Source organism: Oratosquilla oratoria, chromosome 21 (assembly GCF_046742065.1).
Source record: "Oratosquilla oratoria isolate Oo_2021 chromosome 21, ASM4674206v1, whole genome shotgun sequence".
Taxonomy (NCBI): Eukaryota; Metazoa; Arthropoda; class Malacostraca; order Stomatopoda; family Squillidae; genus Oratosquilla; species Oratosquilla oratoria.
In genome coordinates this window covers 18,903,961-18,928,997 of record NC_134797.1, presented here as the reverse complement: position 1 = coordinate 18,928,997, position 25,037 = coordinate 18,903,961, and the positions used below count along the sequence as shown (strand labels likewise).

Below are 25,037 nucleotides of genomic sequence, written 5' to 3'. Positions count from 1 at the left end.
AGGGCTGTGCCAATTACTTGTCTTTTTTTTTTGGTAAATTGGCATCAGCAAAAATCAGCATTTTTCTTTTTAAGAATCAGCATTATCATTGGCAAAATAATGCCAATGATGATGCTGATTCTAAAAAATGCCAATTTACCAAAAAGTGCCAATTCTTGCCAATGCCAATTAATCGGCACACCCCTATTAATGAAGCAGTGGGGGTAAACCAGCTTCAGCTGTTGCATCCTTCCATGGAAGTACTGTGTCTTGCTTAATTGTTTATGACCTGAACAGTGGTCAAGGTGGCCATTCACCCATAAGAAACTAAGACAGGACAAAAAATGAGTGTTGGATGGGTGAAGGGTGGGTGTTTGCCTTGACTGGGCTACTGACCTTATAAGGAGGAAAGGGCCTTTAGGTATATGTATGTCCCACAAAGTGCAATATTCACACCTAAGCTATTCAATCTTTTCACAAGTGATCTTCCAATCCCTGATCCAAGACTTAACATCAACATACTCATGCAAACAACCTGACAATTATAAACCAGCACAGACATTACAAAATAGCAGCTACAGACACCAAGCCTACTAGAATGAACTAGAGTAATGGCTCAGAAATAACAAATTGGAAACCTCATCCCAAAAATCATTAGTAATGTGACTCACTCCAGACAACCATGAATAAGAAAAAAAAAAAAAAAAGTGAAAATAAATGCCCCAAACCCTTGAACTGGAAAAGAACTAAAAAAAATTCAGGTTGACAAATGACCCTCAGTGGGCAGGAGCTATGAAATGATCCTTCATCTATGAGGAGTGAAGATAAAAAGGAAACTAGTGGGTGACAGATGGAATTAGGACAGGCAGTGGGTACATGCCTTGGACAGCTTCTTCCCTTACAAGATAGAAAAAGACTTTGGTATATAGATATAAAGGAAGCTCACTGGCTGAATGGGTTAGGGCATCGTTACTTGCGGCGAAGGTCGAGGGGATGGCAGTTCGAATCCTGCCATCAGCAAAGTTGAACCAAGGGCATGGTTCATTAAACTCCATGCTACGAAGCCCTCTGTGAGGGGCGCCATCCTAGCCTTCCGATAGGGGGGAGTTTGTGACAAACCATATCATCATCATAGACAGATAACTTTCAGTCAACAACAGGATGAACCTATTAATTCATTACAAGCATAGGGTTTGGACAACAGAAAAATTTCTAATCACAGCTTTCAAACAATTCATAAGAACCACCCTTGCTTAAACTTCCATAGCACGGCCCCCAACAATCATCAAAAACAAACATAAACACAAGATAAAGCACTGAGAGTAATAACAGATGTACTGAAACCACCTCTATAGGACACTTAGCACACAGAAAACAGCAGCTTACTACATATACCAATAGTACCACACAATATATCCACACATTCACACTTGGATCACTAAGAATCTCCAAGACAGACTACCAAATTTGATAATCCACAAAAATCTTTCAGACTTCAGCTTCATGAAGGAAAAAAAAAAAAAAAAAAAAAAAAAAAAAAAAAAAGAAAAGTAAGACCAACACTGGCACACCTGCATTTCAGGACATCATCCTACATCAAAGCCGTATTAAAAGAGAATAGGCCTGGCCATAGAATCAAAAACCTAAATTCAACCACAACAGAGATGACAACCCACCTCATTCTACAATGCCCCACACTAACAGCACCTAGATTGACCCACAGCTGGAACAGTTGTCTAAAGTGAGCTTTGAAACGCAGTGCTTTTTTGATCAATTTTGAGGAAACATCTTGCTTTGTTTATGTGATAGGGAGCTATGTTTATTGAGTGATTGAAATGATAAAATAGAGTAATTTCATTTATTAAACACACAAAATGGAAAATGATGATGAAGAAAGACAAAAACAGTGAACCAATGAAGAGAAGATTGGATGTAAGCAGAGTGGAATCACCATTAGGAGTCATACCAAAAAAGAGTTGCATCATTGAAACGCCAAAAATAAATCAAAGGTTAGATAACACTGCTTTTTCAGGGTTTGTAAAAGATACTGGAATACTAGGTAAAGGTTTAGAATGGGAGAAAGAATCAAGGTATAGAAATATCCTAAGAAATCAGGAGATTACAGAATAAATTATAGATCTGAAAGCTGAATACAGGGCAATGTATAAAGAAATGAACCAGTTAAAAATTCAAAATGCTGAAACCAACAGAGAGCTTAATGATCAAAAAAGGAATTAGACACAGTCAAACTTGAAAACAAAAGAATGAAAAACGAAGATACAAACACAAACGAGGCCTTGAAAAAAAGAAGTAAAAGAACAAATACAAGCAGTGACTGAGAAAGTGGGACAAACAATAAAAGAGACAGATCTCCAAGAAATAAAAAATCAATGGAAAGTGGAACAAAATAAAAAATAACTTTTAAAGAAATAGTACAGCAACAAGTGGAAGAGAATGCTAAGGAAACAGTTATTAAAGTAATTAAGGTAAAAGAGAATTGGATCAGAGACACACTGGATTAAAAAAAAAAGTGCATAGCAGTTTATGGTATTAAAGAAAAACATAATGTAGCTAGATACCTAACAGAAAAAGAGGAAAAAGAAAATGCAAAAACAATTTTGAGATACAAGAGGAGGGACAAGAAATAGACAAAGAAATAGAAGTGCACAGAATGGGACTTTACTCTAAAGAAAAAAATAGACCACTAAAAATTAAACTAAGATCTCAAATGACGGCAAAAGTACTACCTAAAACAGCAAAGTTGGCAAAAAGCAAAAATTACAAAAATATATGGATAAAGAAAGGAGTGATGAGGATAAAAAAGAAGTAAAAGACACTAAGAACTGAAGCAAATGAAAAAATGGGAAAATAATTTTTTTTTAGAGTACTAGACCTGAGGCTGAAAAAAAGGAAACATAAAAAAAAAAAAAAAAAGGTGAAAGGAAAAAATAAAAAATAATGTACACCAACATAGATGGTATGATTTCAGGATTAAATTAATTAAATGATTATCTGGAAAAGAAACCAGATATAATGGGATTGTAAAGACAAAATTAAAATGCCCACTATCACCTAATACTATGGGACAAGATCTATATAATTATTGGATAAAAAATACAAAGGAGAAACAGGGTGGAGTCATGTTATTGACTAAAAAAGGTTTAAAGGTGACAAAGATAACAGAAGGAAATAATAATGTGGAATTGATTACGTTAAAAGTTGAAAACAGCGACATACCACAGCAAGAAAGGGTGTACATTAAGTGCTGGTATAACAAAAAATGTAGCGAGGTAAAAGAAGAGACAAAGCTTGGAAAAGATGGAAAAAAAGCCAAGTGGCAAATATATATCAAACTGAGAAATGAATATGTAAAAATATGCAGGGAAGAAAAATTAAACTATGAAAAAGACATAATAAATAAATGTAAGGATCAACCTAGATTATTCTACAGCTATGTGAATGGTAAATTGAAAAATAAACAAGAAATAGTGAAACCATGTCAAGGGAATGAGGAATATGCAGAAGATGTGGAAATGGCGGAGGTTATGAACAAACCTATAAAAGTCTGTATTCACAATAGAAAATACACATAATTGGGAAGAAGAAAAGATAGAAAGATCCCCCCAGTGAAAGAAAGAAATGTAACACAAAAAGAAATAAGGGACCAAATAATAAACCTTGATGTCAGAAAATCACATGGTCCAGACGGAATTGCAAACTGGATACCAAAAGAATGTATGGATGAGCTAGCATACAAGATATACAAAATAACAGATTGCTCACTCAAGGAAGGAAAGGTACCACAAGATTGGGAAAATGCATATATCATACCAATATATAAAGGGGGAGATAAGGAAGACCCAACAAACTATAGACTGGTCTCCCTTACAAGCACAATAGCTAAAATATGTGAAAAACTGATCAAAAGTAGATGGATTAAACATCTGAAAGAAAATAAGATACTGAATCCTAAACAATTTGGCTTTAGACAAGGAAGATCTTGTGCCACCAACTTGATTTGTTTTCATTCAAGGCTAACAGACATAATACAAGAAAGGGACAGATGAGCTAATTGTGCTTTTCTAGATTTCCAAAGGCATCTGATAAAGTACCACACAAAAAAACTAATATGAAAACTTTAAACAACAGGTGTACAAGGAAAGTTAATGAAATAGATGAAAGATTTCTTGAATGGTAGAAAAATGAGGGTGGTAGAGACAAAAACTCGACCTGGGAAGAAATGATAAATGAAGTCCCACAAGTTTCTGTACTAGCTCCGATAATGTTTGCCATATATATAAATGACATGGTTGAAGGTGCTGAAAGTTATATGAACTTCTTTGCAGATGACACAAAACTACTAAAGAAAATAAATACATAGAAAGACTGTGAATCACTTCAGAAAGATCTGGACAAAGTCTGGAAATGGAACCAATTGTGGGAAGTGAACTTCAACATCAAGAAATGCAGTATAATGGAGTTTGGAAAAAATAAGAATAGAATATCAGGACAATATAAAATTGGTACAAAGGAAGTAAAAAAAAGTTAGTTTGGAAAAGGACCTAGGAATAATTATTAGCAAAGACATGTCACCAGACAAGCATATAAACAAAACAGTCAGAGAAACCTACAATTTACTAAGATCAATAAAGGTGGCCTTTAGCTACATAGATGAGGAAACGGTAAAGACAATATTAGTCACACTGATAAGACCAGGATTGAAGTACACTGCAAAACTATGGACACCCATCACAAGAAAGAATATAAAGAAATTTGAAAGAATCCAAAGAGCAATGACAAAGATGGCACCAACACTTTCAAAATTGGCAAACGAACAATGATTGTCCAAATTGAAACTACCCACCCTGGAACAAAGAAGAGAAAGAAGAGATCCATTGGCCATTTACAGAATCATGAAAGGTATGGAAGTCCTTGACAGAGAAGATTTATTAAAGTGGGAGAGAAGAAAAACAAGAGGACATGAAAAGAAACTCAAAAAGGATAGTTACAGAAGAGATCTGAAAAAAAAAAAAAAAAAAATCCACAAAGAATGATAGATGTCTGGAACAAATTGGATGAAAAAACTGTGTGCAAAAAACATACAAGAATTTAAGAACAAACTAGGTTGCTGAGATACAAAGATGGGTCACTACAAGCATAGCTCCCTTCCCATATAATACAACTAGGTAAAATACAGTATTTCTTCCCTGAGTGACTAATGGACCCATCCATTGGTCATACCTGGTTACCTGGGAGATATGGGTCTCCTACAAGAGACCTGGGGATACAGATTGATCAACTGATATGTATAGTTTGAGAAATGAAAATATAGTCCTATCTTCCCCATTCACTTGGGTTTTGATGGTGACTGATACAACAGTTAAAATGTGTTCAACTTACGTGCGTGCTGCCTTATTGTTTTCCCTCATGGAGAACTTTCTTCGAGAAAGTGGTCTCCCGCTGGAGTCTACACCTGTGCGCACAATTTCTTCTGTAATGGTGACAGAGCAAATCATGAGACATTAAGAGAGAACTTCAAAATTAAGCATTCCAATCAAATACCAAACACAGCCAAACACAAAAATAATGGTGCACATCCAAAATTAAACAATCTTTATCTATAGATAATTATATAATCTATATTATGAAGTGGTACATAATCTACTCGATTGTAAGACTTTTTTTTACAACATTTCCCATCTTTGCTATCAAAAGTATCATTGTTATGAAGAACTCTTTCAGATAGAAATTAGTTACATGTACTGGTCTTTCAGGAAAACACTTACCAAACTATGCAATAGTTTATGCTATATACAACAGATACACCATACTTAAAACTATCAAAATGTCATTCCTAAGATGAGCCAAGAATGTTGACCACAAACCTTTCATAAGATTCCTGAGGTAGGCAACATGTGGTAGATCACTGATCATGACCATGTTGAGTGTTCCATTCCTCATCAGAGGTTTCGTGCGCTTCAAGTTTATTGTCTGTATCCAATCACCAGAAATCACCTCAAATACGTCTATGTGAGTTTCACTGTACACTAATAAGTGGCCATCACAAATACCTGGAATAAAAAATATGTATATATACATCATGCATATATCAACAGGCCTTTTCTCCCATACAAAGGAGTGGTTGAGTCACAGCACACACCTACCATTCACTTATCCACACCCATCCAATAACCAATTTGCTGTTTCTCCCATTTCATCTCCTTGTGGGCTTTTTCCCCCCTTATAAGGAAGGTAGCCAAAAAAAAAAGGCATAAAAACCACTCCCACCCATTCCATCCCTATCACACTCCACTCCCCTCCACTCTCTTCCCTCCCTATTGCCACCTCCTGGATGACGGGTCGTCCCTGCATCTTTTCCATTGCCCTGTGACACAAGACACAGCACACCCACAGCAAGGCCGCTTCATTAAATCTCTGTTCCCTCAAGCAGAAAAGAAGATGGGGAGAAATCCCTTCAGGCTGCGTCAAATTTTATTCACACATATTCTCTCTCACCCCCCATCCCCCACCCATTTCACCTCATGCATCACAACATCATCCATTCTCCATTCACCCGTCTTCTGTCCTCTCCTGTCCTTTCTCAACAGACATTCCCCGCTTTCCCAAAGCCCCTTTTACTCCATCCATTTCATCCTAGGTCATCCCCTCATGTTCACTCCTTCCACATCTGCCTTCCACACCTCTTTTACTAGTCTTTCTTCACTCATTCTTTCCATGTGTCCAAACCATCCTAATACTCTTTCATCAACCCTATCTCCCAACTCCCTTTCCACCCCCGTTCTCCTCACCTACTTCTCACTCTATACAGCCTAGTAACCCCTATCATACTTCTCAGACACCTTATCTCAAACACATTCAAACTCCTTCTCTCTTCCTCTCTTATGTTCCATGTTTCTGCCCCATACAGTGCTGTCGGCACAATCACTCCTTCATACAATCTCCTCTTAGCATCCATTCCCAAATGTCTATTTCTCATTACACTTTTTAATCCACCAAGGCATTTACTTGCTTCTCTCAATCTACATTCTACCTCCACCTCCACTCCTCCATTTCCTGCCACATTCGCACCCAAGTATCTAAAACTATCCACTTCCTCCAGTCTCTCTCCCTTAATACTCACTTCCAGTCTGCTGCCACTTTCTCCCCTTGTACATCTCATCACCTTACTTTTACCCACATTTATCTTTAACTTCCTTCTTTCACACACTTTCCCAAACTCTGTCACTAACTTCCTCAATCCCTCCTCTGATCCTGCTAAAAGCGCAGTGTCATCTGCAAACAACAGCTGACTTATCTCCCACTTTTCTCCATTTTCTTTAACCATCTCCAATCCCTGACCCACCACCCTTGTATTTACCTCTCGCACCATCCCATCCATGTATAAATTGAACAGCTAAGATGACATAACACATCTCTGACAAAGTCCCACCTTTACTTCAAACCACTCACTCTCTCCATTTCTAATCCTGACACATGCTCTACTACTCTCGTAAAAACTTTTGACTGCTCCTAAAAACTTTCCTCTTATCCCATATATTTGCAATACCTCCCACAGTGCCTTCCTGTCTACCCTGTCATAATCCTTTTCCAGATCCATAAAGGACCAAAAAACATCCTTACCCTTTCCTATAGCTTTCTCACATATCTGTCTTACCACAAAAATTTGATCTACGCAACCTCTACCTGTCCTAAACCCAAACTGTTCTTCACCAATTACTCCCTCTGTTCCTCTCTTAATCCTCACAATTAAAACCCTCCCATAAGCCTTCCTAACTACACTTAACAAGCTAATCCCTCTGAAACTACTACACTCACACCTGTCCCCTTTTCCCTTGTAGAGTGGAACTATACAGGCACTCCTTCAGTCCTCCGGCACTCTATCCTCTCTTAAACAAACATTAAACAACATCACCAGCCAGTCCACCATCATTGTACCTCCTTTTTTCCAACATTCTGCATGGCATCCATCCAGACCAGGTGCCTTACCTGCTCTCATCATCTTAACAACTACCTTCACTTCATCCTTCCTTATTGCTCCTCCAATTTCCTCACTCATAACTCTCATTTTCTTAGCACTTCCCACTGCAACTACCTTTCCCTCCCTATCCTCCTTCACATTTAGCAACTCCCTAAAATACTCTGCCCATCTTCCTCTTACTGCCTTCTCTTCCATTATCATCTCTCCATCTTGCACCTTTTACATTTTCTTCTCTACTTGATTCTCCTCCTCTTTCTTAATTTCTTTCCAAAACATCTTTTTATCACTTTCAAAATTTTCTGTCATACTCTTACCCCATTTCTCATCTACTCTCCTCTTTGCTTCCTTTATCTTATGCTTTACATCTCTTTTCTTTGTACCTCTCATATGATTCTCTCATCCTATTTTGTAACCAGTCTGTGAAAGCTCGTTTCTTCTCCTCTACAACCTTCTCTGCTTCCTCATCCCACCACTCACTACCCTTCCTTCTATTTCCTCCCATCCTCTTTGTTCCACACACCATCTTTGCACACCTTGTGACTCCCTCCTTGAAACATCCCCATTCCTCCTCCACTCCTAGTTCTACTCTATCCTTCACTCCCTCCCACTCCTCTCTCAGCTTCTTTTTGTACTCCTCCTTTTCTTTCTCATTTAAGCAGTTCACTCTAAGTACTTCCCTACCTTTTGTCCTTTTCCTCTTTCTCTATCTATCCTCCACTCTCAGCTTACCTTCCACCAAAAAATTCTGATATACCCCACTCTTTCCCCTTAGAACATGTACATCCTTAATTCTTCCTATTATACTCCTATTTACCACTACATAGTCCATTAATGCTCTATCTACCACCCTTCCACCCACCACCCTCTCCCATGTGTACTTATGCTTGACTTTCTTCTGAAACACTGTATGTGCTATCATCAACTCTCTAGACACATCTCCACCATCAACTCTCCACTATGATTCTTTCCTGGAACTCCACACTTCCCAACCACCCCGTTTATGGGTTCATTTCCTACCCTAGCATTAAGGTATCCCAATACTACTGCATTGACATTTCTCCCTAATCCCTCTATGCACTAATTTAAATCTATTTAAAAAGCCTCCCTTCTACACTCTTCTCACTACCACACCCATATGCACTTACAAAAACCCACATCTCCTTTCCCAGTTTCACCTTCATACACATTAACCTTGAAGAAACCTCCTTCCACTCCACTACACATTTACCTATCTCTTCACTTACTAGTATAGCTACCCCTTCTCTCCCTTGTCCTCTCTTCACTCCTGAGAACCTCCCATCTACATTCCCAAACTCACACGCGCCCCTCCCTCTCAACTTAGTTTCACTCAAAGCCAACACATCCATCTTTCTTTTCACAAACATACTGCTTATCCCCTTTTACTCTCATCTGTACTACATCCACACACATACCCAAACCTTAGGGTACTGGTTGGAAAACTCCTAGACCCTCTTATGCCTTTACTTTTTTTTTTTTTTAGGAATGTCCCTTAAGGGGCTACAGGGAGAATGATGCCTTGTCCTAATCCCCGTCCCGTTTTTCTCGCCTCTTACAATTCAAGTGGGGATACTTGGTGGCAGTATTCTTTCCCCCACCACAGGGGAAATACATACATATACCAAAGACTTTCCTTTGCGAGTAGAAATTTTAAATTCTAATAACACAAACACATCATGTATGGTTCTCGTCTGTAAGAGCACCCCAAAACTGTCCCTACAGTATTGGCTCCATGTTACCATGCAGTGTACAGGGTACATTTGTATGCATTTACACAATCATATCAATGATGGAATCAGACATTTGCACCTAATTAAATAAAATTCTCCCAATCTTCTATTCAGAACTTACCTATTGCAGTGGGGAAAGCAGGATACATTATTTCTCTTTCTCTGCTTTTTCTACCTGAAGAATCTACATAGACTGCTAGCAGATTAAACACCAGTAGAAATTCTCCTCTTCCAACCTCCACACAACTTAAGGCCTCACACTGTGTCATGGACAGGAATCCAAGGGACTGACTCTCAGGATGAACCAATGCTGCAATAATAATAGAAAAATGGAAGGACCAACCTAAACTATTCTACAGATATGTCAATGATAAACTAAAAGACAAACATGAAACTGTATGAAGGAAATTAAGAATATATAGATGATGCAGAAATGGCTGAAATTATGATCAAACATTTTAAATCTGTATTCACAATTAAGGATGATATGGTTTAATGTCACACACTCCCCCCCTATCAGGAGGCTAGGATGGTGCCCCTCACAGAGGGCTTAGTAGTGTGGAATTTAATGAACCATGCCCTAGGTTCAACTTCACCAGTGGCAGGATTCGAACTGCCCTCACCTTGACCTTCTCTGCAAGTAATGACGCCCTAACCCCCTCAGCCAGCAAGCTTCCTAATTGAAAGCTCACAAAATTAGGAGGAAGGGCAGAGAGAAAGATCCCCCATATTGAAAGAAATAACAGTGACACAGAAAGAAATAAGAGAACAAATAAAAAACCTTGACATCAGAAAGTCACATGGACCAGATGGAATTGCAAATTGGATATTGAAAGAATGTATAGATGAACTAATGCACAAAATACACAAGATATTTGATTTCTCACTCAAAGAAGGAAAAGTACCACAAGATTAGAAAAATGCAAATATTTACCAATATACAAAGGAGACAAAGAAAATCCAACCAACTATAGACTGGTCTCCCTTACAAGTACTACAGGAAAAATATGCGAAAAAGTTATCAAAAATAAATGGATCACTTGGAGAACAAAATACTAAATCCAAATTTTTTTTGATTTAGACGTGGAAGATCATGTGCCACAAACTTTATATGGTTTTACTCGAGGCTAATAGAAACAATTCAAGAAAAGGAAACATGAGCAGAATGTGCCTTCTTAGATTTCCAAAAGGCATTTGACAAAGTACCACACAAAAAACTAAGAAAAAATTGAAATAATAGGTGGAATACAAGGAAAGTTATTGGAATGGATGAAAGATTTCTTGAACAGGAGAAAAATAAGGGTGGTACTTTGAAACAAGAACTCAAATTGAGAAGAAATGATAAGTGGAGTCCCACAAGGCTCTGTATTGGCTCTGATAATGTTTACCCTATATATAAATGACATGAATAAAGGTGTGGAATGTTATATGAACTTCTTTGCAAATGATGCAAAACTACTAGAGAGTAAGTACAAAGGAAGATTACAAATCATTACGCGAAGACCTGGACAAAATCTAGAAATGGAGTCAGAACAGTGAAGTGAATTTCAAAATCAAGAACTGTAGTATAATGGAATTTGAAAAAAGCAAAAAAAGAATATCAGGACATTACAAAATTGGTACAAAGGAAATTAAAAAAGTCAACTCAGAAAAGGACCTAGGAGTAACTATCACCAATGACATGGCACCAGACAAACATATCAAAATAATTAGGTGGAGAAACTTTCAACTTATTAAGATCAAAGAAAGTGGCCTTTGACTACATGGATGAAGAAATGGTAAAGAAAATATTAGTTACATTGATAAGACCAAAATTGGAGTATGCTGCAACACTATGGACACCTAGTACTAAAAAGAACATAAAGAAATTAGAAAGAATTCAAAGAGCAACGACAAAGATGGCACCAACACTCTCCAAATTGACATATGAACAAAGATTGGACAAACTCGAACTACCAACCCTGGAACAAAGAAGAGAAAGAGGAGACCTGCTAACCATCTACAGAATTATGAAAGGAATGGAAGTCCTTGATAGAGATGACTTACTAAAGTGGGATAGAAGAAAAACAAGAGGACATGAAAAGAAACTTAAAAAGGATAGTTACAGAAGAGATCTGAAAAAGAATAGCTTCCCACACAGAGTGATAGATATCTGGAACAAACTGAATGAGGAAACAGTGAGTGCAAAAACTACACCAGAATTTAAGATCAAACTGGATACTGAAAGATACAAAAGCAGGTCACTATGAGCATAGCTCTCTTCCCATAGAATACAACTAGGTAAATACAAGTTGCTCCATGCCAGACTGTCAAAGATGCCAGCACCTCAAATACACATTTTCTTTGAGCATCTACTTTGGTAAAACTTTGGACAGTGATAACTGAACACAGTTTTGGGGCATATTCCCCTGTCTGGCATGGAGCACCTTGTGTAATGCAATGGGAGACAAGCTTGTGTTAAATGAAAGGATTAATAGTACGACCAAAAATGATTGTAGAAGATCAGTGTGGCTTAAGGAGAGGAACTGAGTGCACAGATGAAGTGTTTGTAGTGAGACAGGTATAAGATAAGTGCATATATGCATACTGCCTCCATTTTCTTTTACAGTATATCACCTCAACTAAAGCTAACTCTACAGAACATAATTCTTTTTCTTGACTTACAGAGAGGCTGTTGGTCACCAAGGATTGAATATATAGTGAAGGCAGCCTGAAACCCAACAGCAAGCCTTCCATCACCGAGCACATCCACACTCTGGGGTGGCTGTGGTAATAAAATCGACCGGAACAATTTGTGCCGCCCTTTTGCACGATTAATTTCATATATAATTATCTGAAAAAGGCAAGAATGAATGAATAAACATGTGTATACATACATATTCTGTGAATAACAAGTAATAACATACCTACCTTTAAGATCAAACTGGATGCTGAAAGACACAATAGCAGGTCACTACAAGCATAGCTCTCTTCCCGTAAAATACGAGGTAAATAAAACTAGGTAAATATATCTCAATGGCTTTTCCCCCCTTACAAGGGAGGTAGCTAAAGTCAAAGGTATATATCCACTCCCACCCATTTCATCCCAACATACTCCACTCCCAGTCACCACCCCTCCCTCCCTCCCTCTTTTCTTGGCTCATCCTGGATGATGGGTCATCCCTGCATATTGTCCATTACCCTGGATCAGAAGCATTGTAGCAAGACAGCATGTCCACAGCAGGGCCACTTCATTTAATTGCTGACTCCCCCTTTCCATCCCCTCATGCAGAAAAAGAGAAGATAGGGAGAAATTCTTTCGGGCTGCATCAAAATATCATTCACACATACTCCTTCAACCCCCCATCCCTCACCCACACCCTTCCATGCATCATCCATACACAACCATTCTCCACTCACACCATCTTCTGTCTTCTCCCTTCCTTCCTCAACAGACATTCCCCTTTTTCCCAATGCTCCTTTTACCCCATCCATCCATCTAATCCTTGGTCATCCCCTCATGTTTACTCCCTCCACCTCTGCCTTCCACACCTCTTTTACTAATATTTCTTCATTCATTCTTTCCATATGTCCAACCCATCCCAATACTCTTACATCAACCCTATCTCCCAACTCCCTTTCCACCACTGCTCTCCTCCTCACCTCCTCATTTCTCACTCTATCCAGCCTAGTAACCCCTACCATACTTCTCTGGTATTTCATCTAACATTTAAACTCTTCTTCCCTCATGTCCCATGTTTCTGCCCCACACAGTGCTCTCAGCACTATCACTCCTTCACACTGGAAAAAAATTCAAATGAAGAAACAAAGATGGAAGAGAAATGGAACATATTAAAAGAAAAATACAAGGAGGAAACAGATAAATATGTACCAAAGAAGAAACAAAAAAGGATTTACATAAAGTGTTGGTATAACAAAAAGTGTAGCGAGGCTAAAGATAGAAGAGACAATGCCTAGAAAATATGGAAAAAAGAGAAAAAAAAATTACCAAATGGCATACATCAAACTGAGAAATGAAACTACAAAAAAGATATATGCAAAGACTGACCTAAACTATTTTACAGATATGTAAATGATAAACTAAAGGACAAACATGAAATAGTGAAACTGTGTGAAGGAAATAAAAATATATAGATGATGTAGAAATGGCTGAAGTTATGATCAGGCATTTTAGGTCTGTATTTACAATTGAAAGCTCACAAATTTCGGAGGAGGGACAGCAAGGAAGATTCCCCAAAATGAAAGAAATAACAGTGACACAGAAAGAAATAAGGGACCAAATAAAAAATGTAATTTTCGCAGGAAAATTAATTTTTCCCTGATACAAACCTGAGGTACTCCTTACAATAGGATATCTTCGCGTAGCGCGAATATTTCTACTGCGAAATTAAAATCCTCACTCTGTGGGTCTGGGCAACGCTTATCCTCAGTAAGGGGCCCCATTGGGGCAAGGGCCCTTGCCCTCCACCACAAGTCTCGCACACTATAACCATTCTCTGAGCCAGGTATGAATTAAGCACAAGGTTTGTCAGGCAAGGAGAAGGAACTGTTTAGAGGGGTGGTTGAGGAGGGCCATTAAAGGTAAGGAGTACCTCAGGTTTGTATCAGGGAAAAATTAATTTTCCTGCGAAAATTACATTTGTTCCGAAGAATACAAACTCTTCGGTACTCCTTACAATAGGAGACTCGGACTTAGGAGGGAAGGAAGTTGTTATCTAGCCTGGGAAACCGCTGTAAGGAAAATCTAGTGTGCTAAGACTATGTTGACCAGACCCCTATACATTCCCCTCACTTTGAAGTGCACCCCTTTCTGTTCCCTGGAGTGGAGACAGACAGGTTATAATCACTTTTGTACCACTGAAGGGCTTGAATTGATTCCCTTGGAATGCTTGAGAGCCCGTGGGTAAGGTAAGGGAATGTAAGAGTATGAGAAGGACTTTGGAAAGTTATCCCTGCAGTTGCCGAGCCAGAACCTGGATGAGTTGTCAGGGTCGGCTGTGTGCTCTTGAGGAGGGGTATATCATTTTCAGGACTTCTTGGGCAGCCACTATGAGGCCCAAAGATAAGTTCCCTAAAGATTCCCACATAACTTCTTTGAGGTAAAAGGAAGTGAACGTATTCTGGCTCTTCCATATACCTGCTTGAAGAACCTGGTTGACTGACAGATTCTTTCTGATGACTAGGGAGGTCCCTACTGCCCTCAGGTCATGGACAATCTGTCTGGTTCATGTCGCAGGCTCTGCGGATGACTTCCATTGTCCAGTAAGAAATGGAATTCTTAGTGATGGGTTACCTTTAGTAGAGATGAACAACCTCTTTAATTCTGGTCGAAGATGTTCGGTTCTCTTGAGGTAGGTCCGGATGGCTCGTACCGGGCATAGAACTGTTTCAGTCTATTCTCCCCCTGCAAATTCATCTAAGGACGGAACACTAAAGGACCAGAATCTAGGGTCGGATTTGGCAGGATCTTGGTTTTTGGCAATGAATTGAGGCATGAAAGTGAAGGAGACCTCTTTCCATCCTTTGGAATGGGCGACTCTATAAGAGATGGCATGTAACTCCCCTACTCTCTTGGAAGATGCCAGGGCTAGCAGAAAAAACTGTCCTCTAGGTGAGGTCCTTCAGATGTGCCTCTCGGAGAGGTTCGTAAGGGGGACCCCACAGAGAGTTCAGGATTAATGCCACATCCCGCGGAGGAGAACTGATTTCCCTGGGGGGGGCATGATCTTTGAAGTGCCTGAAGAGCATGGAAATTTCCGGTGAAAGGGCTAGGACCACGCCCTTCAGAGAAAACACCTGATTTAGAGCTGCCCTAGAGCCTTGTACTGCCGAGAGGGAGATCTTCTTGGACTTCCTGAGGAAGTGGAAGGAGGCGATCTCAGGAATGGTGGCTCGATCTGGGACTAACTTCCTGGAGTGGCACCAATTTGCAAAGGCATTGCATTTCCCTTGATAAAGGTTAGCTGAGGAAGAGCGAATAGGAGTGGACATGTCCTCTGCCACTTCTCTGGGAAAACCCTTCTTTAGGAGGATCCGGACCATAGTCTGAATGCATGAAGATTGAGTGCTGAAGGGTTTTTGTGCCAAGGCCCATTGATGGGTGGAAACAGAAGATCTGGTCTCCCCTGAAGGGCCAGAGGCTCTTCTACTGCTAGCTCGAGGGCGTCTGGAAACCATGGGGCTTCGGGCCACCAAGGAGCAATCAAAGTCATCCGAAGGTAGGATGCGTGTCTTGCTCTCAGGAGTACCTTCTGGAGCAAGGGAAATGGTGGAAAAGCGTAGGAGTCCAGGTTGTCCCAACTTTGCAGAAGAGCGTCTTCTCCTGCTGCCAGAGGATCCGAGAAAGGGCCGAAATATATTGGGAGTTGGCGATTCCATCTCATTGCAAAAAGGTCCACGAGAGGGTAGCCCCATTTGCTGAGGATGAAGTTCGCTACCTCTCGATAGAGGGACCATTCTGTGTTGATTATCTGATTCTTCCTGCCGAGGTGGTCCGCCCAGACATTCCTCTTCCCCGGGATGTAGCGGGCTTTGAGTGACACCTGGAGATTCTTGGCTAGGTTGAGGATGTCCATCATCAGAAGGCATAGTTCCTGGGAGACTGTGCCCCCCTTGCTCGTTCAGGTAGGCTACTACCGAGGAATTGTCCGACATTATGCCCACTACTTTCCTGAGACTTGATCCTTGAAGTGACGGAGAGCCAGGAGTACTGCTTTCAACTCCAGCCAATTGATATGGGCTGTCCGCTCGACTGTGGATCAGGAACCGCTGATGTGATCATCGTTGAGGTGGGCTCCCCAGCCCTCCTTGGAGGCATCGGAGAACAGGAGGACTTCGGGGGGAGATGGGCCGAGGGGCATCCCCATGAGAAGGTTGCATGGGCCTTCCACCAGAGAAGAGAATCCTTGACTTCTTCAGTGAGGGAGATGTGTTGTAGGGGTTCTCCCTCTTGCGGGGCCCACTGAGACTTGAGGAGCCACTGAAGCGGTCGCATTCTTTATCTACTCCTGGGGATTAATTTCTCTATGGAGGCCATATGGCCCAGGAGGATTTGGCATTGTGTCGCCATTAGGAACCTGGTCGATAGTGCCTGTGCAACTAGAGAAGCGAGATTCTGGATCCCCTTTTCTACTGGGAAGGACTCCATTAGGGAGGAGTCCAGGACCATACCCAGGTACGTGACTCTCTGTCTTGGTAAGAAATCTGACTTTTCCGGGTTGACTACTGTGCCCAATTTCAGGACAAAGGTTAGGACCATTCTCAGGTGTTCTTGGCATAGCTGGGCGGAATGTGCAAGGATCAGCCAGTTATCCAAGTAACGGAGTAGTTGAATTCCCCTGGAGTGGGACCACGCTGAAACGAGGTTGAACACACTGGAGAAGACTTGGGGTGCTGTGGAAAGTCCGAAGCAGAGGCAGGGGAAGTGGAAGGTGTTGCCCCTGTGGATGATTCTGAGGAATTTCCTGGAGGAGGGATGCACTGGTATGTGGAAATAGGCATCTTGGAGGTCCAGCAAGACCATGAAGTCCCCTTCCCTGATAGACGCCCTTACGGACTCTGGGGTGTCCATTCGGAACTTCGTCAGGGAAAGGAACTTGTTGAGTGGAGACAAATAGATGACTGGTCTCCACACCCCTGTTGTCTTTTCTACTAGGAATCGCTTTGAGTAGAACCCTGGGTCCGGAGTCGAGACTTCCTCTAAAGCTCCTTTCTGGAGCAGAACGGAGGATTCCTCCGCTATGGCCCGCCCACGAGCCGAGTCCGGGTGGAAGCTGCTGACATGGATGGGATAGGGGGAGAGGTTTGGGACAGTGGGAAAGGGAAGACAATAGCCTGTCTTAATGACTTAGTAGGTCCAGTCTTCCGCCCCGGCCTCTTCCCATGCTCTCCAGGAGAGGGAGAGCCAACCCCCTATCTTATGCGGAGGGGCTGGCGAATTCCTAGGATTCCTGTGGGGGAGTCCGGAGCCTCTATAATGTTTGCGTCTAGGATCTCTAGTCGTAAAGGGACAGGGCTTTCCTGTCTGCCTTTTCGACTTGGAGTGGAGGGGTAGGGAATCAGCATGCGGGTTAGAAGGGGGGCCCTCTTCAATGGAGCATAAATTTCTCTGAGGAGGGGATCACTGGGGTCTCCTAGGACGGTGTCTCTCCTGCGGGACTCAATGTTGGCCCAAGACGGTAAGAGGCAGGCCGCTTGATGCTTCAGAGCTCTGCTCGAGCTTTCCCATAGAGCCTGGAGGTTGCATTCCCCTTGGGGTTGCAGCCCGGGTAAAAACTCCTTTACTGAAGCCAAGACGCGCTCCAGCCAGGAGTGCACCGCGAGAGAGAGAGCCAGGCCCTGAACGAGGTCCCTGGATTCTCTGCCGGAAAGGATGACGTTTCTTCTGAGCAGCGAATCCACGTCCGCTTTGACAAGCTCTGGTAACCGAGCCAGGATCAAGGCTGCTTAAGGTTTGTCCCTGATGGGAAGTAGAAGCGTTTTTGCTGTTCCACTGGAACAGAGCGCCAACGCGGTTTTTCGGTTGCCCGCTTTGTGAGTGCGTCGGAGGCATGGTTCATGGCTCGTACCGCTGTGTACTCCATGGGAGTTGGTTTTGTTGTTTGGGAAGTGCCCGTCCTGAAGATTTCAGACTCGAACGTGACTTCCACTTCTTGTGGAAGGCTCAGTTGATTAGCTCTCCTAACTTTAGAGAGGATCTCTGAGCAGGAGGGTGTAACAACCATCGGGGATTCCGACTGGGAATCCTGCGAAGTTTGGTAACTTGCCCTCTCATCCCCGGCGCTGTGGACGTCGTCGCCGTCGTGGCTGGCACCTGTCCACCCACGACTAACACGCGCGTGGGTACACCTCGGGCCTCCTGCCCCCCGGGCATAGAAAGGGTTCCGTGAATGACCCGGCTCGTCTTACGATTGGAGGAAGGAGGACTGCGGGACTCCCGAGAAGGAGGAGAGGCCGAAGCGCTCGTCGGCTCCAAAATCGGGTCCTTTGTCCGTGGGGGGGGGTGAGCTGCCGGGCCGCGTCGCGGGGGGGGCCGCCTGCGGACGCATCCGGGAAAAAGCTCGTACTCGGGGGATAGTTCGCGGGGGCCAGAGGCGCATGCCCGTCGAAGCTAACCGCCTTGGGTGATGGAATAGGAGGTAATTGGCTTGAGACTGACTCGAGGTAGCCCTTTTACAACCTTTCCGTCTACTACGCTTTGGAGGAGGGGGAGAACTGCCCTTGTCCTCCGCCAGCGCAGCATGCCTTCTCTTTGTTTCGGGTGAGCGGGGAAGGGATCTTCCCTGCGCGCGTACTTCGTTCTTTGCCTGCACTTTCTTGTGAGCATGAAAATACGCGGACCACTGCTTATCGTCCCAATGAGCAAGCGACCTCATCCGGGAAAAATCTCGGACAGGAACGGTAGCTAGAGGTGGCCTGAGGCGCATGTCCGTCTACGCTAACCGTCCTGGTTAAAGGAATAAAGGACAACTTGGCTTCCTGTCTACTACGCCGTGGAGGAGGGAGAGAATTGCTCGTCTCCTCTGAAGCTGTAGTCTGTCTTCTCTTGTTTTTGGGGGGTGAAGAGGGAAGCCACTTTCTATGCTCGCGCACCTCCTCCCCTGCATGTGCCTTCCCGTGAACATGAAAGTACACGGAACACTGACGATCATCTCACTGAATGCACGTCTCACACGGGGATGAAGGCGAACACTCAAGAGCTATACACTGGAAACACCAAATGTGAGGATCCACCTGGGCTGGTGGTAAGGGGGGTGAGATAAAGGCATCTCACCTTCGGCGAAGGCACCAAACCTCTCCTGAACCACAATACTGGAACCAGAGTCCATACTTACAGTGAAGGGCAGGATACCCGGTGGCAGTTAAGGGAACAATACTTAAGAAATTCCAGGACACAGGATGGCATAGGGAAAACCCCGATGAAATTGAAGGACGACGAACTCCTCTGCGTCCTGGGAGTGAGCTGGCGACAATCGAAGCGGGTTGCTCGATTCTCGGCCCATACGTAAACAGAGAACCGGCGAGTAATTAACGGTTCGCTGCAGCGCCAACAATGGAGTTTGACTGAGAATCGGCCCACCAAGGGGGAAACCGACAAAAACTAAACATGTATAGTAGAGAGATGTTAACGCGGTCACTACTGCGAAGAGAATGGTTATAGTGTGCGAGACTTGTGGTGGAGGGCAAGGGCCCTTGCCCCAATGGGGCCCCTTACTGAGGATAAGCGTTGCCCAGACCCACAGAGTGAGGATTTTAATTTCGCAGTAGAAATATTCGCGCTACGCGAAGATATCCTATTGTAAGGAGTACCGAAGAGTTTGTATTCTTCGGAACAAACCTTGACGTCAGAAAGTCACATGGGCCAGATGGAATTGCAAATTGGATATTGAAAGAGTGTATAGATGAACTAACAGACAAAATACACAAGATAATTGACTTCTCACTCAAAGAAGGAAAAGTACCACAAGATTGGAAAAATGCAAATATTGTACCAATATACAAAGGAGGAGACAAAGAAAATCCAACAAACTATAGACTGGTATCCCTTACAAGCACAGTAGCAAAAATATGCGAAAAAGTTATTAGGAATAAATGGATTAAACACTTGGAAGAGAACAAAATACTAAATCCTAAACAATTTGGTTTTAGAAGTGGAAGATCATGTACCACAAACTTAATATGCTTTTACTCAAGATTAATAGAAATAATACAAGAAAGAGATGGATGGGCAGATTGTGTTTTCTTGGATTTACAAAAGGCTTTTGAGAAAGTACCACACAAAAAGCTACTAAGAAAAATTGAAATAATAGATGGAGTACAAGGAAAGTTATTGGACTGGATGAAAGATTTCTTGAACAGGCGAAAAGTGAGGGTGGTACTTAGAGACAAGAACTCATATTGAGAAGATATGATAAGTGGAGTCCCATAAGGCTCTGTATTGGCTCCAATAATGTTTGCTATTTATATAAATGACATGGATGAAGGTGTGGAATGTTGATGATGCAAAACTACTAAAGAGGAAGACTGCAAATCTTTTCAAGAAGACCAGGACATAGTCTGGAAATGGAGTCAGAAGTGTGAAGTGAACTTCAACATTAACAAACATAGCATAATGGAATTTGGAAAAAGCAAAAATAGAATAGCGGGTCAATATAAAATTGGTACAAAGCAAGTTCAAAAAGTCAACTCGGAAAGGGACTGAGGAGTAACTATCTCTAATGACATGACACCAGACAAACATGTCAACAAATTAGTCGGAAAAACTTTTAACTTATTAAGATCAATGAAAATAGCCTTTGACTACATGAATGAAGAAATGGTAAAGAAAATATTAGTTACACTGATAAGACCAAAATTGGAATATGCTGCAACACTATGGACATCTAGTTCTAAAAAAGAATAAATAAAATAAAGAAATTAGAAAGAATTCAAAGAGCAACAACAAAGATGGTACAAACACCCTCCAATTTGATATACAAAGATTGGATAAAGTAAATCTACCAACCCTGGAACAAAGAAGAGAAAGAGGTGATTTGCTAACCATCTACAGAATTATGAAAGGGATGGAAATTCTTGATAGAGACAACTTACTAAAGTGGGATAGAAGAAAAACAAGTGGACAGAAGAAACTTAAGAAGGACATTTACAGAAGAGATCTGAAAAATAATAGCTTCCCACACAGAGTGATAGACATCTGGAACAAAATGAATGAAGAAACAGCGAGTGCTAAAATTATAAAAAAAAAATTAAGAACAAAGTGGATGCGGTAAGATACAAAAGCGGGTCACTACAAGCATAACTCTCTTCCCATAAAATACAACTAGGTAAATACACAACCTCCTCTTAGCATCCATTCCCAAATGTCTATTTCTCATTACACTTTTCAATCCCCCAAGGCATTTATTTGCTTCTCTCAATCTACATTCTACCTCCACCTCCACTCCTCTCTTTCCCACCACATTCACACCCAAGTATCTAAAGCTATCCACTTCCTCCAGTCTCTCTACCTTAATACTCACTTCCAATTTGCTGCCATCCTCTCCCCTCGTACATCTCATCACTTTACTTTTACCCACTATATCTGCAACTTCCTTCTATCACACACCTTCCTAAACTCCATCACTAACTCCCTTAATCCCTCTTCTGATCCCACTACAAGCAGTGTTACCAGTAAACAACTGGCTTATTTCCCATTTTTCTCCAATTCCTTTAACCATCTCCAATCCCTGGCCCATTACCCTTGTGTTTACCTCTCACACCATCTCATCCATGTATAAATTGAACAGCCAAGGCTACATAACACATGCTCTACTACTCTCATAAAAACTCTTGACTGCTCTTAACAGCTTTCCTCCTATCCCATATAGCTGTAATACACAGTGCCTCCCTGTCTACACTGTCATAAGCCTTTTCCAATTCCATAAAAGCCTAAAAAACATCATTACCTTTTCATAGTTTTCTCACATAGCTTTGGGAAAGAGTAAGGATGTTTTTTGGGCCTTTTATGGATCTGGAAAAGGCTTATGACAGGGTAGATAGGAAGGCACTGTGGGATGTATTGCAGATATATGGGATAGGAAGAAAGCTGTTAAGAACAGTCAAGAGTAACACTAGAATAAATTTAAACAAGTCTTACAATATAGATTATAGACAAATGATAAAGAAATGTGAAATACACATATATATTTTGATTCCTTTTCTTTTATTACTCTCTTGGTCAGATTTTGTGTAACAATAATAATAAATCAATGAAAAATTCATAAAGTATATATATATATATATATATATATATATATATATATATATATATATATATATATATATATATATATATATATATATATATATAAATGTATATAAATTGGTAGACACTGGTTTTGTGCCAACTGCTTGGAGGCAGGCAAATATTGTTCCTGTTTTTAAGAAGGGAGATAGATTGTCTATATGCAACTACAGGCCAATCAGTTTGATATCAGTTATAGGAAAAATGCTTGAATCAATAATAGTAAATAGACTCAGAGAACACATCGAAGGACATAATTTAATTCATGATTCACAGCATGGTTTCTCCAAAGGTAAGTCGTTTTTGACTAATCTTCTATCCTTTTACACTAAAGTATATAAGGCGTCAGATAACAATGATAAGTACGATGTTATTTACCTTGACTTTACCAAAGTGTTCGACAAGGTGCTACACCAGAGACTATTAAATAAAATCAAAGCCCATGGCATAGGAGGAAAAGTGTTAGAATCGATTAGAGCTTGGATTAGTAACAGAAAACAGCGGGTCACCATAAATGGAATAAAATCTAGGTGGGGCAATGTTACTAGTGGGGTCCCACAGGGCTCGGTTTTGGGTCCCTTGTTGTTCATTATGTACATAAACCACTTAGACAAGGGGATAAATAGTGATGTTAGTAAGTTTGCGAACGACACTAAAATAGGATGCCTAATTAGGTCAGGAGATGATGCAGAGATTCTGCAGGATGATTTTAATAAATTGTTAACATGGTTGGTGAAATGGCAAATGAACTTCAATATCTCTAAGTGTAGCATGTTAAACATAGGGCTACACAACCCCGAAAATAGATACAGCTTAAATAACACGTTTTTAGAAAAATCTGAGTGCGAGAGGGACTTGGGAGTTCTGGTGAGTCCGGACCTTAAAACTATGAAAGCAGTGCATTAGCGCCAGAAATAAAGCTAACAGACATTAGGTTTCATTGCTAGGACAGTGATGAATAACAGTGCAGAGGTAATTATCAAACTCTATCTAGCGATAATTAGACCCATCCTTGACTATGCGGTACAGTTTGGTCTCCATCCTACAGAATGGACATAAATTCACCAGAATCAGTACAGAGAAGAATGACCAAAATGATACAGGGACTCAGAAATTTGCCTTACGAAGAGAGGCTTATGCACCTTCACTTACACTCTCTGAAAAGACGCAGAGTGCGGGGTGATCTAATAGAAGAGTTCAAGTGGATCAAAGGTTACAACAAGGGTGATACAAACAAGGTCATCATAATAAAACAACAGGGCAGGTCTCGCAGTAATGGGTATAAACTGGACAAATTTAGATTTAAGAAGGAAATAGGCAAGAATTGGTTTACTAATAGGGTGGTCGATGAATGGAATAAACTTAGTAACCGTGTAGTAAGCGCCAACACTATCAGTTGTTTTAAAAAAAGATTAGACAACTTTATGGATGGGGATGACAGGTGGTGATGGATACGGAGCTGCCTAGTGTAGGCCTTATGGTCTCTTGTAGTCTCCTTTATTCTTATGTTCTTATATATATATATATATATGTATATATATATATATATATATATATATATATATATATATATATATATAAACGCATATATATATACAGCAGAAGCCCGATTTAACGGATATCAATTTAGCGGAAGCTCAAATTAGCAAACTGCAAATAGCAATAACGAAAATTATCAACTTAGTGGAAATGGTCCGCTAAGTTGACCATTTTCCTCTAGCTGGCCAGGCACGCATCTACGGAAATAGCTCAATTTAGTGGGAACGGTCCGCTAAGTTGAGCATTTTCCGTCAATTGGCCACATGCGTGTCTCACAGTCCAATGTTACCAGATGTTACCAAATTGTGGTGGTGAAGTCAAGGAAAAATTTATAATTTAGTATTTTGGAGGTATATAAATATATATATATATACGTACTATAATATATATACAATAATATGTAATTCAGTTTATGTATAAAGTATAATTGTAGCAGAAATATATTCAAGTAGAAATAGACTGTATAATAGGAAAACAAAATAATGAAACAGTAAGTTGATGGGAAAATTCAAAATCAGTACGCAAGAGTAATCACCACGAAAAACACTTCTATAACAACGAACTATGTTTTCTGCAACAACACAACAATAACGCTATCCGGACTACTATAGTATATGAGAAAATGATCAAGAGGATTTAGCAAAAAAAGCTCAATATAGCAGAAGATTCTGCTACGAAGGGAGTCAAATACCGAACCAGAGTTAGCGGAAATAAACTCAAGCTAGCGGAAAATTCCGCTAACTAGGGGGTCGAAAACGACCTCCAATTTAGTGGAAAATTCACTTTAGCGGACCGGACTTTGGCTGAATTAGTTCGTTAAATCGGGCTTCTACTGTATATATATATATATATATATATATATATATATATATATATATATATATATATATATTTATATAAATATATATATATATATATATATATATATATATATATAGTGGTGGCATACTTCATTCTTAATTAAGCAATTCTATGAGTTATTTCTGAGTAA

At 40.7% G+C, this 25,037-nt stretch overlaps 1 protein-coding gene across 17 annotated transcripts in view; it reads right to left on the bottom strand.

Annotated features, from left to right (window-relative positions):
• The window catches only part of gek (serine/threonine-protein kinase gek), a 320,798-nt gene that overhangs the window by 66,110 nt on the left and 229,651 nt on the right, over positions 1-25,037 (bottom strand). For all 17 annotated transcript variants that reach the window (XM_076204399.1, XM_076204393.1, XM_076204402.1 and 14 more), the window contains 4 exons: positions 12,391-12,559; positions 9,848-10,036; positions 5,865-6,050; positions 5,380-5,470 (listed from right to left, as the gene is read on the bottom strand). In XM_076204399.1, the coding sequence (XP_076060514.1) occupies positions 5,380-5,470; positions 5,865-6,050; positions 9,848-10,036; positions 12,391-12,559 (635 nt within the window). The remainder of the gene's footprint in view (positions 1-5,379; positions 5,471-5,864; positions 6,051-9,847; positions 10,037-12,390; positions 12,560-25,037) is intronic.